This window comes from Anastrepha ludens, chromosome 6, assembly GCF_028408465.1.
Source record: "Anastrepha ludens isolate Willacy chromosome 6, idAnaLude1.1, whole genome shotgun sequence".
NCBI classification, from domain to species: domain Eukaryota; kingdom Metazoa; phylum Arthropoda; class Insecta; order Diptera; family Tephritidae; genus Anastrepha; species Anastrepha ludens.
In genome coordinates, this window is record NC_071502.1 from 104,084,920 (window position 1) to 104,109,072 (window position 24,153).

Genomic DNA, 24,153 nt, shown 5'->3' on the forward strand with positions numbered 1-24,153 from the left:
GTAATAATAAGAGACGGGTACTATAAACAGTGTTAGCACTAATAGCAAAGCAATAATAGAATTTAATTGCCAAGCCTTAAACCGTCCGAATACTTACATAAAAACGTAAGTAATCCCTGAACGTGGCCAGAGGAAATATACTGACACCATTTAAAAGCACAATTTTACATGAATTGCAACATGTGTTTGCAAATAAAAAACTATTCTAGACTAAAAATGACAGCCACAAAAATCCAAATAATGGGCACTCACATTTTACTGTACACCGCCCGTCAAGCACGGAGGCGCTGTCTGCGGCACAAACAAACATTGCGTACGCACTTAATATCCGAGTAATCGTGCAGTGGTACTTGCCAAATATATGCGTGTGGTATGCAGCTTGTATACATATAGTAATGTGCATACAACATAAACGAAAACACAAACTTTTTGAGCACAAATTTTATATTTAGAAATTAGCAAACTTATGTTTATGCACGAATTTGCGCTAAAAAATCTAAATATTGCAACATTCGAAAAGAAAAACTCAACGACCAACCAACCCGTGAATGCAAAAGTGTGAAAATTAATGCAACTCAATTGTGAAATACTAAGCAAAAGAAATGTCGACCAGCTAATTGAAGACTTTTTGTTTTGACAACTCGTCCATAGCTATGGTTACGGCGTGAAAGGGCTAAATGGCGCTGCGCACAGGTATGTGGCATATTGATTCTGGTATAAATATGTGCTGTTAACAAAATTATTGGGCACATGCAACAAGTTGACGAGAAGCAGATAGCTACAATAGCAACAATAGACACAATCAGAGCAAGCCAAGCAGCATCAAAACCAAGCATTTTAAAGCAGATATGTGGGAGCTGTCAGTAGGAAATTAATTGGCTGCGAAGTTGTGAATAAGTCAACGAAACACTTTAGCAATTTGAAGTAGAATTTTCACCCGAGCAACTCTGTGCTTGCTGTTTAATCTGTAGCACAGGTGTAATAAGAATTCACTTTTTCCTTTTTTTTTTTTTGAAATTTTGACTAACTCTCAATGATGCACCCTGAGGCGTTACATTTTGTTGAAAACATTAGTATACCACTACACCTGCTGCTTACTCTCAATTGCAATACTATGACATGGGTGTTAATTGGCGCAGCGCCGTTAATGTGGAGTTGATAAGCCAGCCAATGAGCCAGTAACCCGGTGAGCCAGTTAGGCAGCGATTGCTGTAAAGGTGGGAATTACAAAATTAAGCGCATAGAGGGCTGGCGATAATATACCATATACACACACATAGATGTATGTGTTTACGTGTGCCCAAATGTGTTAAAAACATTGTTCAAGTAGTGATTAAGGCATAAATGAAGAGAAATAAAAAAAAAATTAGCTGAATGTGTAAACTGCTATTAGGTGTAAAAATATTGATTATGCGCTTAAAACGGGTGGAAAAACAAAAGAAAAGAATTGCATAAGCATTTTAATCCTATATATGTATTATCTGCGAGATGCGATGAAAATATAAAAATTAAGGAATAAAATTTGATCGTGAAATAACAATTAAAGTAAAAGAGGCGACTGCTACTAGAAAAAACTCTTTTCTTTCTATTTGGTGTTTCATGCCCGCGATTTCGTAGCCATTCGGCGCCGGCATACCTTATTTTCTTACCTAATTTTTTTTTTGCGATATAGAACCCGTAAAATGTTTACTGCTAAATTAAAAAAAATGGAAAATTCGCGCTTTAAGATTAAATAAGAAAGCATTGGTTTGTTCAAAAAAAAATATATGTTCCATTTTAATAGTGCAAAGTTTGTTCATGAAAGCTGTGTAGGTGTAGCCATTAAATGAATTCCTCAAAAAATCACTGATATGCCAGTAAAACATTTCGTAACTAACTAAAGGGTAGACCATTCGCCGGTCTTTTTTAAACAACTAAAACGCTATAGCGCTCAATATTTTTCAATTATTTCTGCTTTCTTAGAAAGAATAGATTTCTCGTTATCCCGGGAGTGCCACAATAGCCCCCAATTCCCAATAACCCAATAATTCTGTCAAGCTATTGTAATTTTTTTAAATTATTTTCACGGTTTCTAGCTCTGTCACGTCTAATATTTCTCATTGATTTTTTATAATTTTTTTCTCTGACCGTTTTGCGCATTTGCTCAGTATAAAAAACAATGTAGTGGATTCGTTATATGGAGAAAATGTTTGGCATTGTCAGCGGAAAAATTATCAAAAATCATGTACAGTTTTAAGACCTTAGGTACCTTAAACCTTATTACCACCAAAATAATTTAAAAAAAAATTCTGACTAATAGTTGAATTTTTTTTTTCTGACTATAAGTTCGAATTTTTTTTATGGAAATTTTTCGAGTTTTTATTTTATACAAAGTGTGAAACCTTGATTTATATAAAATCTAGTATAGAGTTAACTATATTTGTATAAAAAATTAATGAAAATTGAAAAAATAAAAGAAAATTAGTAAAAATTGGTCAAAATGTTGTGGTATCGCAGATTTTTCGCGAGCTGTATAATTTAAAAGAAACCAATCAATGGCCCACCATTTATGTCGAATTCTAAATACAATTTTACAACACCCCCAGACATTTTACCTTAAATGGATTTTAGTTTCAATTACACGCAAAAATACTATGAACAACGTTTTTTCTGTTTTTGCTTCAGCTTTTCCTTAATTATTTTGATTTATTTGTATGACTGAATGCAGTTAATTACGTATTGAAAATCTTTCTAAGAACCGGCAAACGAGCAAGCGGTATAACAAAGTGATGAAAAAAATCACTTTTAATAGTGGCTACTTTACAAATTTGGTATTATTACGGCAAATGTGATGTTCGATTGCTCTGAATTCGAAAAGAAAAATCTAAAAACAGCTTAAATCGCAATTTAATGCAAGCCATCAACCAGTTGGAAATACGATTTATAGCTACAATGTCAATGCATTGTTTTGCACGACAATTGTCAATGTAATGTTTTGTATTAGTGAGTGTGTGTGTGCGTGTACGGCTTATTGTGAGAAATGTTTATTGTTTTGAATTCAACAATGTTTTAAATAAATTAAATGTAGATGTAAGTACTGTGATTAGCCGCATTTAGAAAACATAATTGGTTTTTATTATATGCGGAAATTAGTAGCTCTTAAATAGTCTATTGATTTACACTGAGTTTTAGATTAACTGCTGTGAATTTTCCGGGCAAATAAATCATTTAAATAACAGCACCATTCATTTAAACCAAATTTTAATCAAAAGAAATCAATAACTGTTGTATTAAAACTCATTACCTGCTCAACACGTGCACTCATGGAGAAAATAGTAGGTTCACGCTTAGCCTGTGCTATTATTTTTCCAAAGGGAGTTGGTAACCCTTATTTGTTTTCGATACTGCTACATATTTATAATGAAAACGAAAGAGTAGAAAGTAAATATCAGCAACTTGCAAAGTATTGGGTTGGCAATTAAGTAATTACGGATTTCACCCATAACAGACGTAGTACAAATGTAAAACACATTTTGCTATTTGATAGTTGGCAATTCAGCTGTCAATCAGAAAGAAAAACGTTTTTTGATCGGTTGCGTAGCTTTCGTTCGGCGTTCGTTGAAAAATGGAAAATCAAAAGGAACATTTTCGTCATATTTTGTTTGTTATGTGTTGTTTATGGTGATGAAGCCTTAAAAGAAGGGCAGTGTCAAAATTGGTTTGCCAAATTTCGTTCTGGTGATTTTGCACTCAAAGATGAAAAACGCTCGGATCGTCCAGTTGAAGTTGATGACGCCCTAATCAAAGCAATAGTCGATTCGGATCGTCACAGTACAACACGTCAGATTACAGAGAAGCTTCATGTATCATATACATGCATCGAAAATCACTTAAAACAGCTTGGCTATGTTCAAAAACTCGATACATGGGTTTCTCACGAACTGAAAGAAACGTATTTAACGCAACGCGTTAACAGTTACGATTTGCCAAAGAAACGTAATGAAAATTATCCATTTTTAAAACGACTGATAACTGGCGATGAAAAATATGTTGTTTATCAAAATATCAAGCGGAAAAGATCGTGGAGCAGGCCAGGTGAACCAACTCAAACATTATCAAAAGCTAATGTTCATCAAAAGAAGGGTTTGTTATCAGTTTGGTGGGATTTCAAAGGAATTGTCTACTTTGAACTCATACCACCCAACCCAACGATCAATTCTGATGTCTATATTGAACAACTAACGAAATTAAACAATGCAGTTGAAGAAAAGAATTGACAAATCGAAAAAGTATTGTATTCCATCATGACAATGAAAGGCCACACACATCTTTGGTCACTCGGCAAAAATCATTGGAGCTTGGTTGGGATGTTTTGCTGATGATCTGATTATTTTTTGTTTTGATCTTTACAAAACTCCTGAATGGTAAAAATTTCAATAATAATGATAATGTCAAATCGTACCTGTTTTTTGCTAATAAAAATCAGAAGTTTTATGAACGTGGGATTATGATGCTCCCTTAAAGATGGCAAAAGGTCATTGATCAAAATGGGCAGAACATTACAGAATGAAGTTATTTAGTTCCATGTAAAAATTGTCTTTGATTTTCTAAACAAAAATCCGCAATTACTTAATTGCCAACCCAATATATAAACTATTTATTTTTACTAGTGTGGCCTGAGGTCGGAAATTCGACCAATAACAATTCTCACTGTAAGTAGAAGGTCTTATCCCATTTCAATTGAGAATGCAACTCTATAACAACGGTAGTGATCCATAAGAATTGTTTTGAAATTTCCCTTGATTCATTTATTTTCTACACAAGATATGAAATTTAATTTTGAATTTTTTCCAATAACTACCACTTTTCACCATAAGTACGACGTGTACAATTTATGTATTCGTGCCAAGTTTCAGTTTCCTAGCTTAATTGGTTTTAGATATGTTATAATGATTCACATTTTGGTCTATACGTCAGACATCACGTCCCCTATATATCGGAGTTAACATTTCTGCACCAAAGGAAGTTATGATATATCCTTCAAGTCGGTATATGTTTTATTGAAATCGGTACACTCAAAAAAGAGGGTTAATTATTTTAGTGTGGCACATTTATATCGGGTGTTTTTTAAGAGGTTGAGACCTAAAAATGACAAAATTTGAAATGAATAGATAATTTCTTGTCACTTATTTTTTGAATATGATATACCGCATATTTCCGCCGTTACTACGAGTTAAGTGGCCCTTTCCATCAGTAAAATGAATCGATAGATAAGTGCGATGTACGGTTAGTTGCGCCGTCTTGAAGGAACTAAAGATATCGTCGATATTTAGATGATTAATTTTTTGAAAACAAAAGTTCAGTCAGCATGGCTCGAAAGCGCTCGAAATTCACCTCAACGGAAGGCCTTCCTCATTTCGAAATAGACATCGCTCCTTATTACCGCCAGTGCTCTATGAACTTGGCGAACATTTTTTTTTTTTTCAAAGTATATTTCTACCATTTGCAAGCGTCATTGCGTTATTACTGAAGACAAATGTCGGCTAAAATTTAGTATAATGTATATCGCTTTGGAAAAAACGGTAAAAAGGGGGTGATAGAGGGGTGTATCCCCATCTTAAAACTGAAAACAGAACCTGCCGGAGGCTTATAGTTTTTAAGTAATTTAATGTTAAAGCTCTATAATTTAGCGAAAAGTTGGTGTTGCCATACACCTGAAATGAAAACGAAGTTCGCACGCAGGGATGTTCAGTGGAAGGTTCATTGTAAAACTGCAGTATTTTTTGCTGTAATTTAAAGTTGAGAAATAATTTTGAAAATAAAAACATACAACTCATTTAAACTTAAAAGCAATGATATTAAGCGTATCACAAAAAATAATAAAGTAATTAAAATTAAATTAATTAACACAGTATTTTTGCGTGGAACTCCTTATCGCGTAGGCGGCCTTCGGCCGCGCTTCAAAAAAATAACCCTCATCAGTCCAACTCCGGCTACGCAATCCACAGTATTTTTGCGTAGAACTCCTTTTCGCGTGGGCGGCCTTCGGCCGCGCTTCAAAAAAATAACCCTCATCAGTCCAACTCCGGCTACGCAATCCACAGTATTTTTGCGTATAACTCCTTTTCGCGTGGGCGGCCTTCGGCCGCGCTTCAAAAAAATAACCCTCATCAGTCCCACTCCGGCTACGCAATGCACAGTATTTTTGCGTAAAACTGCTTTCCGTGTTAAAACCATTGAACCCAAAATTAAAACGTCATATGCGTGTATGTAGTAAGCAGGCACAATAACCCCCATTCCCATCATTAACACTAAACTCAAGTACTTAATTTTTGTTTTCATTTGCAGGCATCCGGCAACACCATACTGTTGTAATTCCAATCTTCTTCTTGTTCGCGCTTAAAATTGAAATGTGATTGCATAGGCAAATGAATTTGCATTTAATTTTAATAGATATAATTAGAATATTAACATAAAAATCGGTAAAAACACGCGTGGGAGTGTATATTTGGTGAATTTTAGTGAAATGTTAAAAAATATAGAGTGTAATGTGGCAAATTATAGTGAAGTTCCCGAGGGCATTTTGAATGTAAATAATTAAAAAATTATTATTTCCCGAATAATTTAAAGTTATAAAGAGTGTTCCTTAACACCTCACTAACATCTCCACCAAGTTTCATTAAAAAAAACATTATAGTTTGCCAGAAATTTCAAAATATACATTGTTCTAAATTCCAGCCCAAATGTCAGCACAGCTTACCTTTTTAAGCTGTTAAACCATAGTTATCGATAATTTTCATGTCGCTAAATAAACAACTTTTACAATGGTTTACCCCTAAACAGTTATCACACACACATTTATCATTTTCCAGAATAAAGAACTCCATAAAAATTAATTCATGTCGTTTGAGTCAATGTAATTTCACTACTTATTTCAAAAACACTCTTTGAGCATGCAAATGTAAGTATAAAACAAAAATTAAGTCCTAAAAATTGCAAAGCTTTGTAAAACTTCCATTGAACGTGTCTTTATTTCATCACAGGTACTTTATTACATTATATTCAGAAGATTTCGAATACTTGATACTGTACGAGTATATCGTTTAACTGATAAATGTCGCCTGCACCTGTACCCCGAACTTTTGTCTATTGCTGTGCTTTTGAAAAACTAAACCTAAAAAAGGCTGTTCCTGTAACAGTTTGGAAAAAAATATGCAATTAGGCGACATTTATACTAGGATTGAGCTGGCAAAAACTTTGTATCTCTTTCAATTCCAATTTACGCCATTTACCAAAGATCCATTACTAATTACTGAAAAGACAGTTTAATTACTCCAATCAATCTAACCAGAATTTACAGTAATTTTTAGTTTCTGTTTCTGTTTTTTTCCAAATTAATTAAAACCAAATTAACTTATGAACTCATAATGTTCAGCGGCACCTCCTTCTCCGATTGCTCTTCCACATCGATGTCTTAATTTACTTAAACTTCTGTGTTTTATTGCGTAATGGCCCAAAATTCCTTAGAATTTGCACATTCATATCGGATACCCGGCAAGAAAGTGAGCAAGCAGCAAATTGACGCATACAATAATTCCATGAGACTTACTGCTGCTTAGTGACTGGACGTGGAAATATCGCTATGTTTAATTAAATCACAGACAGGCAAGAATATTTACGGTCACACATACGCACATAAATTAAATAATAGCCACGCGTCGCGTGGGTGTCTGAAGGAAGTGTGATGCCGACACTACAAGAATTGGATGATGGACACTAATATATACGCATTTTTTTGCTAATACATATGTAAATGCTATAAAATTTTTGCTTTGGATATAAGTGCAAAAGATAACATCGTACAGGCAATAAGGTAAAACAAATGTGACCAGAGTTGCATTTCTCATGAGAGAAGAACTAGAAACTGATAATTGTTTTGTGCAGCCTAAAAACGCGTGCGTGCCGTCAACATTGGAAGTTGATGTATATACGCAAATGACACCCAAGGTGAATCCAAGAAAAAGTATTTTTCTTAATGCGTGAATGCAAAGTGGCCATTCGAAAAGTGGAGCACTCAGTTTGTCGGATGAGTTACGTCAACCATATTTGACATTTGTGAACCAGACAGCTGCAGTATACAAACAGGCAGGCAATGGAACTCGTAAAGGTCAAAATAAAGATTTATTTTTTCTTTTAAGTAGTAAAAAAATGTATTCAAAACTAAAATAGGATGATTACTTTTATGCTACCTTATATAAAAATCTTAAGAAAGTAAGGCGCTATAATATAAGTACATGTGTTCGATTTTCAATTATTTGGGATGAATAGTTAGAATAAGTTTTATTAGTCAACTGAGACTAAAAATCACATCAATTGTGGTTTGCCATATGTTGGACATAAGTTCGTCCTTGACTACAGAGAAGCATCAGAGTGAGCAGTACAGCTATATATTTAATTTGTCGACAAAATCCACAAGTTAGAGGAAGACATCAAATCACACTTATTCAAAAGTATCTGGCAATGTTTTCACATTGGCATTAAGAAAGTGATAGAAATTTTGCTTGAAGCATTGCTAAATATTTCCGGTTCCAAAATGAACGGTCAAATGACTGTCACTGTACTTGAAGGGAATTGAACTATGCAGTTAAAAAATTAATAATTAAATTAAATTTGGAAAAATGTTCAAAATTTCAGAGTAATTTCTCTCTTTTCTCTCTCTCTCTCTTCGTTCTATCGGTTTTATTCACCTCTTTTCCCTTGCAATGGTATTACAAAAGATGAACCTGAATTCTTCGTCCAAGTTGGCCCACTTTCTGAGCAACCATTGTAACATAAGTACCTATAGAACGTGACATTCAAAAATAAAAAAAATAAACCAATTTAAGTAAAGTCGCAGGCTAAATCAACTTTGTACTTTTCCAAATTTTTATTTTAATATTCCGTGAACTCTGAACTCGATTATAAAATATTATGCACAAAATCTGCTCATTGCATATGAACATATTTCTAAAAATTTACTGGTTGTATTCTGTGAAAGTGAATTTTGACACGGGCTAGAAGACACAGGAAAAAGGAAATAACTACTTAACTAAATCGCTAGCCATATTTCTTTTGTTCTTGTATTTCAAAGAAACTACCCCCGCGAGTACTTCGTAGGGAAAATGTGCATCACTTGCGCCACATACATACATATAACACGTGCATGCGGGTATTAAGAGAGCATTGTGGTACCTACCATGCAAGGCACTTTAAACAAATAGCAGTGCAATAGGGTTGCAGTACTCTTTTTTTTTTCGTTTTATTTGGTCTCTAAATTTTTCTTTTTATTTGGCCTAAATTTGGTTTCAAAATTAGGTCTCAATTTTTGTTTTTAGATTTTGACATTCTGGGGACCAAAAGCAATAACGAAATACATTGTTTATGTAAACCGGTTTGTACAAGGCGGCGCAAAATAAATCACTCTATCAAAAGATTTATAATTTTTGCAAATGACGCCGTACGTCCATCACATTTAACACATAAAATAAATATTTCCATAACTCAAAATCTTTTTTTATTTAGTAAAAAATTATTAAAAAATTAAATTGGATTATTAATTTTGTGCCACCTTGTATAATTGTGGAAATAACTTAACGTTAAGCGCAAATGCCCCCAAATTCTTTTGTCGTGTCTTTACTCCAAAAAATGGATACTATAGTATCAATCGCTACAAGGAACCTATCTACTTATTGTTCCGAATAAGACCAATGGTTCAGTTTTAATAGTAAAGCAAAATTCAAATCCCGTGCTCTTAATTTAAAATTTTATTTGCAAGTCTATGAACAATATTAAATACATATTATTTTGGAAAAATTTTAAATTGATTTTTTTATTTTTTTTTTATTTATATTTAGATACTTTGTTTTTACATGACATGTGCTTCTATCTGGTGAAACACCTTATAATGCTGGCAAACTAAAAACAAATCATGGCCGACAAATCTCGAGAATGGTTCTACCTGACTATGCTTCTATTAAGGTACCTACTACCCCATACAAACGCTGAAAAAGGATGAAAGCAATTAACAACGATTCAATCACATTTGTATCACAAATAAAAAAACAGCAACAACAACCCACATTTGAAACAAAACAACAGGTAAAAGCAAATGAGGCAGCAATTGCCAAGCAAACATGAACGACACTCGACACTATGCATTTAAAAGGAACAATAAAGAGAAAGAGAGCAAAACAATAAAGAGGACAAAAATAAAAATAAAAAAATGCGACAAAAATAAACAAAAAATATTGACGAGACAAAAAGATATTAAGAAGCCAATCGAATATTATTCATCGACCACCATGCCGCGCTACTGTTTCACTATATACGAAAATATGTCCTTCAAGCAAACAATATTTGTAGTTAAATAAAGGTATTGTTTACAATATTTTCCTTGTTTACTTATTTTCGTATGTGTTCAATGTAAATTTTCATAATTTCAGATTTCCCTGCTTGGCGCTTCTGTTTGCATTGTATGATAAGAGAGAGTGTAATAGGAGAGACCAGTACGTTCGCAAGCGTATTTTAATTAAAAACAACAAACAATCACCCAGAGTTCAGTAACACTATAGGGGCTGCATTCGGGGGAGCGCTAAGGGCAGTGATGGATGCTGTTGATACATTTCTCTTGTTGCTGCGACGATGCTGATATTACACTAACCTGCTATTGCTGCTATCCCTACACTATGTACTCTCAATTTTTGCTCGTTTTTACATACACGCATACATATGTACATATACTCGTATATGGTAGCATATTTATTTCTTCATTGCTGACTTCACTTTTTTGTTTTACCACTTCTTCATTTTTCTTGTCTGGTCAATGTGTTAATCAAATTTAATTGAAATAAACTACAACCGCAGAAAAGACAGATAATAAAGAAATGCGGTGATAAATAAAGGATGATAAAACTTTGAATAAATAAATTTAAACATATTTATTAAAATAATCCTGTTTTTTTTTATTATAAAGGTGTAAACTATTTGATGAACGCTATTGAGGTGGCAGTTCTCGGCCGGATATAAATCAGAGTCGTTCCGGTACCGTAGACCCGACTTTCATAAAAGCAGCTACATGTGTATGTATGCCGAGGTCTCTGTATCTTAATTAAGAATTTAAAATTTAATTTTAAATCTCAAATACACTCATATTGCCTTAGAAATATTATGACGAATAGATATCGACAGATAGATGCTATAGCAGGGCGATTTCATTAATCAAATAAGTCATAATTATTAAAGTTAAGAAAACATCGATATCTTCCCCAGTTTTTGAGATATTAATATTTCAAATAAAAACCGAGTAAATAATTATTGTAAAAATGTGTATTTATATTTCTAGGAATGTACAAAACAAACAAAAACAGTATACGCCCCTCTGGACTTAACTTGTCGGAACAGTAAGTTTCCTGGGTATACAATTAGATGAACTAGACAAATATGATCGGTGATCTACATAACACTGACAGGGTTAAGTATGCTGCCGCAACAACAACGATCAATTTTTTTAATTACGATATCTTGACAAGTAAACGAAATATTAAAAAATATATTCGCAGTTTTCAATTTCATTCGTTAAGTTCTATATAAAAAACCATATCCAAACCAACAAAATTCTAAATATTTCCACAACAGTCGGTTCTATGCTACCTGAACGACCTCATCATCATCCTCATCAGGTAGCGATTACACCTCAGGGTGAGCTTTAGCTTCATCCACAATCCTCTTCCAATCTGCACGGTTCATAGCAACAGATCTCCAGCTCCTAACTCGTAGCTTTTTCCGGTCGGCTATGGCCTGAACGACCAGGCACCGAAATACTTGAGGTATGTGCTTATGCTACTAAAGCAACAACAACAATCAATTTCAGACGAAATTTCCTTTAGTAATAGAAAATTCTAAATTGAGAGGAAGGGAGTTTTAGATGAATTACTTTGAGAAAATAAGTAAAGAGAAGATTCGAGTTCGGGATCTATGCTGGATACATGCGAGCCAACTCGAAGTATACCTCTTCAATGGTTGGTGGTTGACCTTTATTTAAAGAATTTGTAGAGCAAGTACTAGAGAAGATGTTTATAGCGCCTGTGGTAGCTTTAAGTTAAAAGAGATGATCACTTTTATGTTTAGGATGTGGGTACCTTTTGAAGAGATAGAAGAAGAAGAATGCCGGAAATTAAAGCAAGTGACATCAATTTGTGCTTAAAATACTTGATACTTTATTTGTACACAACAATGACCTGAAAATAAGATAAAAAATTAGCTCGAATTGACCGCAGGAGCAAAAAATGCAGTGTTTAGGATACTTGATTAATATTTTTGAAATTTGATAATTTCAAAACCTAAAATAAATTAATACAAGGTGGTGCAAAATTAATCATCAAATTTTATTTTTGAATAACTTTTATTAGGTACGTGAAATGGTTAAAGTGCCGGTCTGGCATTCCTTAAGTAGCACCAAAGCGCCGTTTTTATACCATTATGAGACCTGCAACACCCACATATATACAGCCAACCTGAGCTGTTGATATAATTGAAGAGATTGATTGGATTTGGATTGCTGTCGAAGAAAGGAGCACCCAGTGACCTTAGTCGTCTAGCTGCCAAACCCGAACATTTACCGAGAAAGTGCTCTACAGCCTCTTTCTCTGACAGGCCCCCACAGCTTCTGCAATGGGGGTTAAATGGCAACCCTAGCTTTTCCGCGTGTGTGCCGATCGTCCAGTGATCAGTAAACACAGCTACGAGTTTAGAAATTGAATGGCGAGGAATTCAAAGGACTTTCTGAGACTTTTGTATATCGTATTGGGGCCAAAGGGCTTTCGAAGAGTTCAAATGGAGCTCCATCTTTTCTGCGCTTTCCTGAGAAATAATTTCTGCAGTTCCTCTTTAACAACTGTCAGGGAGATGCCGATGACCGGGTAGGAGGTCTCTGAGGCCAAATCAGTCCCCTTCCTAGCAAGCTCTATGTTCCTATGTCCTGGCACCCTGATCAGAGAAATGTTACCTGCACATTAAACTTTTATTAAATCCAACAAAATGCTTTCAGTGATGGAAATCTTTATTTTGACCTTTACAGATAACGGATGTAGCCTGTTTGTATACTGTAACTATCTAGTTCACAGGTGTTTAATATGACTGACGTACGACGTCATTTGTAAAATTTATAAATCTTCCGATAGTGTGATTAATTTTGCGCCACCTGGTATATACCTCTCTCGTCATTTACTGTTAAACGGTCGTTAATTGAATTTATATACAAAACAAAATATTGGATAGCTCCGTTTCAAATAATTTTTTTTTTAACCAAAAATTCACATTAAAGTTTTTATGAACATTTTGGAAGGCACTGTATAAATGTACATATGTATTCTCAGTTATATATAAACACTTTTTACTATACCATCTACATATGTATGTATGCATGTATTTACGTACATATGTGCTTACGTTAATAATCACGTAAGTTCTTAATACGATTTATGCCGATTTTGCAACTTTTACAAAGCGCATTAAAAAAATTTCATTTTGCAATTCAAAAAGCTCAATTGCTGTGATTAAATTCATATTAAACTAAATTTAGCATCCCCTTTAGTTGTACGTGCCCTTGCTATCGCGCAGCATCCATCATTCGCTGCTCCTAACTCAACAAACCAACCAACCATTCACTCACTCGTCGCTCGCTTGGCACGAAAAGGGAGGTCGGTCAAGAAAGCAACTGTTACTCTCCTGGCATGTCCAAGTTGTCACTTGCTGAGCTCTGGGATTATGTTTGTTGTTTTTTCTTATTTTTCTGTTGATAACTTAAAAGCGGCATTCATTTCATACATTTTTACACTACCTACATAAATTTACGAAATATGTATGTATTATTTTCATTTGTACGGCGATGGATCCAAAACTGCTACTACATAAATTATTTTTTTTTTTTTTTAGATTTCCGTATTTCTGTATATTTTTATTTTTCCACACTTTCCGCGCGTTTCACGTTTCATTCATACATAGTATAATTGATATATACGAGCGACACTACACACTCTAGCCACCGGCGACATCATTCACCAGACGAAATCGTCGAGCAATGAAATTTGTGTAACAACAAAACAAAAGGAAGCACACAAAAAAAAAAACTCGACCGACACGAAATCATAAGAAATTTTCGAAAATTTTAGCTTAATGATTTGTAGACAACAATGTATCGAAAGGAAAATGCGCGGCGTATATGCGATAGTTACTACATATCTATACAACTACAACATGTACATCTGTATGTGTGTATTATTATATATCAAGAACATGCGGATGTGCGAACGAATGCAGCAAACACAAATGAAACGTCTAATTAAACCGAAAGAAAGAACGCAACTGACAACTCCGAGTTCGAATGCTGCCTTCTGAAGCGTGCACGCTCAGCTAGGTGGTGCCTCCGAGCAATCTGCACACTCGCTGCCGAGCAAAATTTTCACGAGCACGAAATTCTATAGATACATGAACATTTGGAAAATTTTAAATACAAGCGCATACACAAACGTATACATACATCGCACAGATGTCGATGCCAGAATTTTCCCCGACACCCGAATTGCATGCGTTTGGTTGGGGCGAGTACGTACGCGAACAGTAGTGAGCAAAGTGGTGGTGGATTGATAACATACATATACTGAATGTGATGGTGGATTATAATAGTATGTGTGTGCCCTTCAGGTAAGTAGACTAGTTACATTTTTATCATGAAGTAATTTAGCAGTGCGACCTGAAAGATCTATTGTGTCCAGACTAGTTACATACAGCTGATCTTCTTCATACAAGCAACTGTTGATTTTTGCAGAACGATATTACTAGGACATATCAATGGCGCCTTCGTTGTATACTTTCACCTAGACTTTATTACTGTTTTAATTATATAAAATGTTTTAAAAAAAAAACTTCTTTTAAATATCCGTCTCAGGCAAGCCTTTCGTACAGATCATGCAGTTCATATATGTATATATGTATGTAGGTGACTTTGAGAGCGAATAGTTATCATATAAAGTACTCACTGTTGTTGTAACAGCATAAAATATTTTCTGTTAATTATTGTGGTTTGTTTGTCGGCACAGAAACCCGAGTCGTTCTGATAACGTAGACCCGACTCTTATGGATACAAGAAATATTCACTCTAGGCCTTTGTCTTATCTATATATGTATGTACATACAAGATACCGCGAACTACTTCTTCAATTTAAAATTTTTAAACTAAATGATAAAAATGTATAAGAACAAATATAAATAAGTTGTATGGATTCAGTTTGTATTGTTGCTAGTATTAATCCAAGGTGTTTAATTGATGATTGAATTGATGATCAATTTAGGAAAAGATATTTAATTTAATCCTCCTAGAAACCCAATAATTGTTGAAAGAATAATACTAAAATAATAAAAGTATTTCGTTGAATAGCAATATATGAAATTAATTGGTGAAATTTAAGGCTTGGAAATAAAAAATGGAAATGGACATCTTCACTTTTAAATATTTCCTTCACTAAATAATTATTTCATTATACCTATGTATATTTCATTCGATTTCAACGTGCTCTAAGAATTTTTTTTTACACTTAAGAGGTTAGGGGTAGTCAGGCACCCAAACAAAATTATGATTTTCAATAAAATTATGATTTTCAATAATTTTTTTTTGCTAGTCAATTGCTTTATTTTACAAAAATAATAACATAGCATTAATACAGCATGTTTCGACTTGACTTTAGCAAAAGTTGACAAAAAAATGTATAATTGTAAAAGTTATCGTTATTTGTGTAGAGCCTGTTTCTCCAGTGGTCCCTTGCGTTAGTTTAATTAATAGATAATCTTGTGCCTGAGCTTTTTTCTTTGTTTTTTTTTTTTCAAAATTAACAATATGGCAGCCTCAGGAAACTTTTTCAGATTTTCGAGAAAAAACCGACAGTTAATTGTTAAAAAAAATCGAAATTTTTGAAAAAAAAAATCCTTCGATCAAGCAAGAGTTTTTTATGTTTTTCAAAAGCATTATAAATTTTATTGAAATCTACCAAGTACTTGTAGATATGTAAGCGAAAATTTTATTTACAATAAATATTTTCCACACGCAGTAAACGCTGAAAAAATGACCTAAAACATTAAAATATTTCCCCTGCAACGTCTGTGACCACTTCTGGCGTTCTTGCATATTTTTCATTGAATTAATTTCCAAAAAAAGCTGCCGCATTAACTCTTCCAAACCGTATATCTCCAAACGCAGTTGTCCAATATCTAAAAAAATAAGTGCATATGAAATAACGACATTTTAAATTTTAAAAGTTAACAGTTAACGAAAACCTTGACCGCTGCTGTCCAGACGATTAACAGCCGAACTTAAAATGTTCCATAACCCTTTTCTGATGTGATTTTCTTTTTTTCGACGATGAACTTCTAAAGCTATACGCTTCTTTTTCGCCACAACCATATCCACTGTGAGCATTATACGCCGCTCCAAATTGATGATGTCACTTTGTGAAACTGGTCTGTATGCAACATTTCAACTTATTAAATTGACTATCCCTAATAATCCCATATCTTACTTTATAAAATAAGTCATGCTTTGGTAGGGACAATTAACCGCACCAAACCCAGACAATACTGCCATCACGGTTACACCAATTACACCAATACGCGATACACCTTGTTCTATAGTGAAAATTCCATGTGAGACGCTTAGCAACGGAAAAGGGTCACCGATTTTCCAAAGACCATATAGATATACGAACCAGCTCAGTATCGTAAATATGCGCACCCATTTGTCAGATACTGCAGGAATGCTCATGAAATTTTTATTTCAGGAAAATCTCTCAACTTACCAAATGATAGACTATGTATTACGGAAAAAACCGACAGTTAATTGTTAAAAAAAATCGAAATTTTTGAAAAAAAAAATCCTTCATTGAATATGCAAGTAGCTATGTATGCAGCAATATGTACGATAGTATAACTAGTACTTACCGTTTTTGGGCACATTTTCCATACTAGCTGATAAAAGCTTTCATTATTATTTTGATTGAATCCACCTACACATCTTGAAAGTAAATTTTCATTACTGGGATCGTCGTAAGTAGGTTTGATAGCTTTTAAAACATCAGGAGGTAAGGGAGAATAATCGTGAGTATAAGTAGCAAGTTCTCCGCTTGCTTCAGCTTGCAGCTGCTACTAGCTACTTGCTCTCGAACCCTCCGAAGCGACCGAGCGCCCTTTGTTAATTGTTGAATAACTCGAAAAGTATTTGTCGGATTCACTTCAAATTTTCACACAACATTTTTAAGAGGTTATACTTTAAGAAAATTAAAAAAAAATTCAATTTTTTGAAAATTCTGACTACCCCTCATCCCTTAATATAACATAAAAACATAATACATAGTTAAAATATTTGCTCAGCCGGTTGAAGTTGAAGCATTTTTTCTTTTTTTCTTTCCTTTCTGTAACAAATAGTGATAATTTAGTGTAAAAAGTTAGATCGAATTTTTTATGATTTAGGCGCATACATACACTGTCGTACACCTGTGATCATATATTATTTTTACACAAAAATAAGGAAAAAACGTAGTAAGAAAAATATTGCGAAATTCAAAATTAACTATATCTTAATCGTTTGCCACTTGGAACTAATCCAGCAACGATTTGTTTATTTTTCATATTCGTACCACGTTTTTAAGTATTTATAAAACAAAAATATGTTCCGTCATTCCCCATTTGTTGCTAAGAAATTTCATTAATTAAAAACAAGAAATAATATAAAAAAGAAGAACAATATTATAGAAACTGCTTTAAACAAGACTATTTAACTTAGACTTTGATTATAGACAGAAAAATTGGAGATTTGTCTTCCAATAAAGCGATACCACAATAAGGTACGATATGATGTGGTACCATGTTACGATGTGATATTATCGTCAGATCTGATATCACGTTATGATGTGATATTGTGATATGTATTAAAACGACATACTGTGATATTACGTTCTGATGCGTGATGGTTGCGAACAGCCAATAACAACAAAAGGAGATCCAAAATCATCCGCATTTCAACTTTTCACAATTATCGCACTAACTGGCATCACATATCAAGATTTTCTAGCTGACGCACACAATATGTATATACAAACATAAATATTCTCAATATTCAGGCATCTTAAGTCCTATACTCACTCATGAACACGTTTGGAAAGAGCCTCAGCTATGGTGCGCAACACTTTTGAATCCACATCGGCCCCTCCATGCTCCAACAGAAATGACGTCATATTTTCTATAACGCTGATCTCGTGCAAGGACGACATCTCGGAATGCAGCTGAGCAGTTGTAGTGCCGGCTATCTCAGCATCTGAACGTTCCTTTGACGAATTCAAACGCCGGCTCTCAAACGCTTTAGACTCGCTCATGATTGCTTATTTTAAATGTTAACTTATAGCACAATTATAATACTGAAAACTTTTAGCTTTATTTAACAAATAACAGAAAAACAAATAAATATTCCAACTCGAGCAAAATTAGCGCCAATTAAATCCAACTGACTTTGTGACAGCGATGTATGCAATATGTGGACTGTATCCAGATAAATGTGCAGGGTTGCTACTCAAGTGTGAAATATTACAATTATTAAAGGAAATATTAGAAAAATGTATCGTTGTGGTATTATTTCTTTTTTAAATAATAATAATATTTTTTAAAGTGATATGAAGCAAATAAAAATGCAGTTAATGTAGTAATTTATAATTGGTGCATACATTCTTTGGTAAGTGTAATTTGTGATGTGCACCCTTATATTGTCCTATAAATGAATGGACCCAGAATTGTATGGCGCGCCCGAACGACAGAAGCTTTTTCATGTCAGCAACACATTCGGAGGTTTTCGATGGGGCAAGCAAGAAGTCAACTCGATCAACAATGAAACGAATTAAAAATAAATACCGTTGTTAAAATACAAATAAATTATTTTCCTCATCAACATACGTTTAATTTTCTTTGTTCACGGATCAGAACAATAATAATTCATTTACTCCACATCTACACCTTCTATAAATTATGATCAAAAAGCTCTGAAATGTCAGATGAAGACAACGAATGTAACTATTAAAACATCTATCTTAATGATCTTCTCGCCACCACTGTCTGAACATCAGCTGTCATGAGGTGGCCACATAAGAAAATTGGACAAACTGAAAACAGAAGTTTGACAGATATCAAAACACATTTAGTAAAGGGTCTTCACATCAAGCTCGCTTCATCGGTATTGGTAAATAAAATACAAATATTGTTTTAAGCACTTTCTCAGAAATGTCGGTTCTTCATTACCTGAGTGGCCTAGATTCGTATCCAGCAAAAACGGTCACTTCAGCAGCACACGCAAAAAATGTATGGGGAATGTTTTGTGAATGTACAAACAAGTGAAAAAATTTGAGTATGAGGAATTGTAAATATAACCCGTTCAAGACCCATGCCGCACATAGGAAGAACTTACAGACATATTAGCACCTCTACGGCAATCGCTTATACGTTGCCGGAAAGACCTGGATTTATGTCCGGTCAAGGACTGTCACTCCAGCAGCATTTCCCGTGCATGTATGTAATTGACTAAAATTCCGACTTGTTTGAAAGAATTTGGAATGATACGAAAACATGGCACATAGGTGCCGATGGATGTCGAGCAGCTAAAATAACTGATTTGGTTAAAAGAAAACTTATAGGCAATCCAATGTACATATTTACTTTCGTTTCATTTTTAATATTACACAGTTCGTTACAATAAAGTATAATTGCTTTAAAATAATGGAATATTTTATTGCAATATGCGTTAGCAGTGATGAAATACTTTTTTTTCTATTATCCGCAATTTTTGTGCGCTGCGGAAGAACCAAAAAGAATCCTTATATTACATGCAGATATAAAATTGTTTATAGTTCTTGCAAATTCGGTTAAATGTAATAGACTAAGCTTAATAAAATTACAATTAAATTATTTTTGGTTTTCTAAATACGAGTACACGTATTGTATGTTAGCACACATGTGCTAGTTACAATCTTTGTAACATCACTTTATAGACTGCAAAAAATAAAAATCTAGTCTATGCTAGCATCATATTTAGGCTTCTGAGAGAGGTATAAAACCAATATGGTACTTAATGCACTCACTAGAAATATGACATCGAACCAACGATGATAGAAATTGAAATGCAGGCTCCCTAGGACCTCAGTAATTATCACGCGATACTCCGCAGGCAAATTCATGCGCATCAGTAGAACTGATGAGCAGAAATACATACCCATTATTTGGGCCATAATTAGTACTATAATATTGGATGATTTACTAGATGATATTCTATAAAAGAACTGCAATGAGAAGGCACGATCTGTTATATAAATATGTAATTATATAAATATGCTAAATTTCACCTTTGTCAGAGTCAACAGCAAACCACGAATGGACGTCACCACAATGCAGCCAACCAGTAAAAAGGATATATGCTGATTCCAAAAGGCAAGATCAATATCGAAACCACACCAATGCACGGCGATTTCAAGGCCGCGTGTAACAGGATCTTTGCGCCCCACTCGATCAAATATTATATTAACTGTGCACTGAAAAATAATTAAGAGAACATATTTTTAGAGTACTTGTAGATATGTAAGCGAAAATTTTATTTACAATAAATATTTTCCACACGCAGTAAACGCTGAAAAAATGACCTAAAACATTAAAATATTTCCCCTGCAACGTCTGTGACCACTTCTGGCGTTCTTGCATATTTTTCATTGAATTAATTTCCAAAAAAAGCTGCCGCATTAACTCTTCCAAACCGTATATCTCCAAACGCAGTTGTCCAATATCTAAAAAAAAAGTGCATATGAAATAACGACATTTTAAATTTTAAAAGTTAACAGTTAACGAAAACCTTGACCGCTGCTGTCCAGACGATTAACAGCCGAACTTAAAATGTTCCATAACCCTTTTCTGATGTGATTTTCTTTTTTTCGACGATGAACTTCTAAAGCTATACGCTTCTTTTTCGCCACAACCATATCCACTGTGAGCATTAGACGCCGCTCCAAATTGATGATGTCACTTTGTGAAACTGGTCTGTATGCAACATTTCAACTTATTAAATTGACTATCCCTAATAATCCCATATCTTACTTTATAAAATAAGTCATGCTTTGGTAGGGACAATTAACCGCACCAAACCCAGACAATACTGCCATCACGGTTACACCAATTACACCAATACGCGATACACCTTGTTCTATAGTGAAAATTCCATGTGAGACGCTTAGCAACGGAAAAGGGTCACCGATTTTCCAAAGACCATATAGAAATACGAACCAGCTCAGTATCGTAAATATGCGCACCCATTTGTCAGATACTGCAGGAATGCTCATGAAATTTTTATTTCAGAAAAATCTCTCAACTTACCAAATGATAGACTATGTATTACGGAATATAAGATGTACAGTGGTATGACCGCAATTACCATCAGTAGTAAAAGCGTTAATCCGAGTCGCCAATGAAAATAACGAGAACTAGATTCCAACACACCCAAGATTTCGAAGATTATCAGCTCAAACATGGTGAGCGAGAGAGCAAAGCATACCGAGAATATCAGTTGCACGGAAATGTGTCGTATTTCATAGTTCTTAAAGAGTTGTTTCATAAAAAATAACCATCCTCCGGTGAAGAACAGGATCTGTAAAAACATTAATAGCAACAAAATTGTAGAATGTCATCACACCTACCTGTGAAACGAACACGATTATACAGTCTTCAAAAAATGCCATGCCGCTGTGGAACTTGCAGAGATATATTAAATTAAAACTTAATAAACTCGTCTGTTAAAGCTCATTTTTTAAGGCCGGAAAGTTTAACGTACAAAAAAAAAACGTTTAGATTTTAACAAATGTAGAAGCCGCAAATAGCCAACAAATCACTAACGCCAAATGAGTCGTAAACAAATGCCGCCTGTCAGCAGGGAAGTGGGGTGACCAGATGACTCAAAAAGAAAACGTTAAAAAATAATATTTTTACCAAAAGTTTATTGCCGTTTTGCAAGTAAATTAGGGTTGTTCTCACTGTTGATACGGCCAGTGTTTTTTAAAGGCTGCAGCAAAATTAACAAAAGTATAACAAATTTGCTGTTGATTGCATGTGCGCCGCGCCTATAGCAAAACAAAATATGCTTGGTTTTGACTTTAAAGAATTCGAATAACGAAGAAGGATAGCACACGACGTATTTTGAAAAGGAAAAAGCAGAGACATACTACAGCTGAATATTTTGCAGCACCAATGTTTATGTTGAAATGTTTATTTTTTTTTTTGTTTTTGCTGAATAGCAAGTAGTAATATGTGCTGAACAACAAGGAGCAGCACTATAGAACTTCAGTGCATTTCGGTTGCTGTAGCCAGTATTTTGAAAATAAAGAACAGCAACACATGACGGCTGCACCATTTTGTTTGACAGCCGCCTTAGCCGAATGGGTTGGTGCGCGACTACCATTCGGAATTCACAGAGAGAACGTAGGTTCTAATAGCGGTCGCCCCTCGGCAGGCAATGGCAAACCTCCGCGTGAATTTCTGCCATGAAAAAGCTCCTCATAAAAATATCTGCCATTCGGAGTCGGCTTAAAACTGTAGGCCCCTCCATTTGTGGAACAACATCAAAACGCACACCACAAATAGGAGGAGGAGCTCGGCCAAACAAGTTCAACAAAGAGCTTAAAACTGTGTGACAAAAATGAAGAAGTATGAAAATAATTTAAAAACCATATATGATAGATGAAAGGTTTGGAATGTGTTCTATACACAAAGCTTGTTTGAAAAATAACGGAATATATAATTTTAAAGCGCATGTGAAAAACATGCATAAAATAAATTTAAATGAAGAATCAAGCTCATACAAAACCACTTATAACATTAATTCACATATTTATTTAGCATGTATTTTGGGTTAGACAGAAGCTATGTTTCTTTTGACGCGTATATTTAAAAAGTCCGATAAAAGTTTGCATCTGTTACTCGATACAAAATGTGAGCGCAGATATATTTGTGCAAAATAAGAAGCACAGCTATATTAGAGGTATTCATCTAAACGTTTAAATGCGTCTTAAATCACATAAACCTCGTTAGCTTACGAGCTCGTAAACCAGTTATCAAAATCTTTATAAGGAGTAGTTAAAGCAAATTGTGAAGGTTTAAGCGCTGATTTTAGTGGATATATTCAATATTACAATTATACTGAGTACAAATGAGTAATTTGACGTCTTATTTTTCAACTTTTTTTCTGCCAATGCTAATTTAAAATTTTTTGATTTGCATAAATTGAAGTCTCCTGCAACCGAGGTGTATGGTAGTTGGCTTAAAGTACGTTCACATATGCATTAATAAATCCACAAAATTGACCTACCCGTTAACATATGGCAGATTACCTGCAAAATTGACAATCAGCTGTAAATACTGTTGTGAAAGGTTTTTCTTCATGGAAATTATTTTGGTGGAATATTTCGGTGTTTTTGGTTTGTTTAATTATTATTAACGATATGAAGAAAAGACAAGGAGAAGGAATACCTATTTTTATTGCGCATTTGGCAGTTATTAATAAACAGTTGGAGGAAGTCCATAAACGACGTTTACTGAGGTTTCAAAAATTATGGCAGCAATACGCATTCGAAATTCGATATTATATTTTATAATAGGTAATAAGAGGGCACACGCTTTTTTCTGTTATATGAATGCGTAATAATACCTCACAGGCATTTTATTAGAATTATGTCTACTCGTACAAACCTGTTTTCTTTGCCGGCATCCATTTTATTTATTCCTTTGACGTTTTTCTTTACACACGTAAAAATAATGATCTATTACGCAGAAAACACAAGGTTGTTGTCAAAAAATATGGTTATTATAGGACTTTTTTATAATCTCAGATTTTCGGAGAGAAATTTTGTATGGGAAATCTCGTTTTTTAATTACGGATTGGGAGTTAAGCACGAAAAAGTAGATCATCAACTTTTATATGAACGTATTATTATATTGTTCGCTTTTCGCTCGAGCAGGCCAGTTCCCACATTTGTTTAAATGTTACCATATTTACATATATTTCTCAATATGTCA

The 24,153-nt window shown here is 34.1% G+C and overlaps 2 protein-coding genes across 8 annotated transcripts in view; both read right to left on the reverse strand.

The window, feature by feature from the left end:
* Window positions 1-18,598, reverse strand: part of LOC128866909 (centrosomin) — a 64,668-nt gene extending 46,070 nt beyond the window's left edge. For 2 of the 7 annotated variants that reach the window (XM_054107953.1, XM_054107952.1), the window contains exon 1: window positions 18,205-18,598. In XM_054107953.1, coding sequence (XP_053963928.1) covers window positions 18,205-18,434 — 230 coding nt within the window. In that variant the 5' untranslated portion in view covers window positions 18,435-18,598. Of the gene's footprint in view, window positions 1-13,842; window positions 14,368-18,204 lie in introns of those variants that run through there. The other 5 variants (XM_054107959.1, XM_054107958.1, XM_054107954.1 and 2 more) reach the window with 5 other exon arrangements.
* Window positions 18,599-19,743: 1,145 nt separating this feature from the next.
* LOC128866911 (Golgi pH regulator) lies at window positions 19,744-22,009 on the reverse strand. Its single transcript, XM_054107963.1, has 7 exons — window positions 21,783-22,009; window positions 21,463-21,733; window positions 21,187-21,412; window positions 20,945-21,129; window positions 20,698-20,879; window positions 20,445-20,630; window positions 19,744-20,381 (listed from the first exon to the last, which is right to left on the reverse strand). Exons 1-7 carry the CDS (start codon window positions 21,822-21,824, stop codon window positions 20,112-20,114), a joined length of 1,362 nt encoding a protein of 453 aa, XP_053963938.1. The 5' UTR covers window positions 21,825-22,009; the 3' UTR covers window positions 19,744-20,111.
* Between the last annotated feature and the right edge of the window lie 2,144 nt (window positions 22,010-24,153).

Coding starts and splice junctions, on each gene's coding strand:
- LOC128866911 (XM_054107963.1), bottom strand. CDS start 21,824: ATGGCATTTTTTGAAGACTGTATAATCGTGTTCGTTTCACAG. Junction 21,734..21,782: donor TAATCGTGTTCGTTTCACAG/GTAGGTGTGATG, acceptor ATGTTTTTACAG/ATCCTGTTCTTCACCGGAGG. Junction 21,130..21,186: donor AGCATGACTTATTTTATAAA/GTAAGATATGGG, acceptor TGTTGCATACAG/ACCAGTTTCACAAAGTGACA.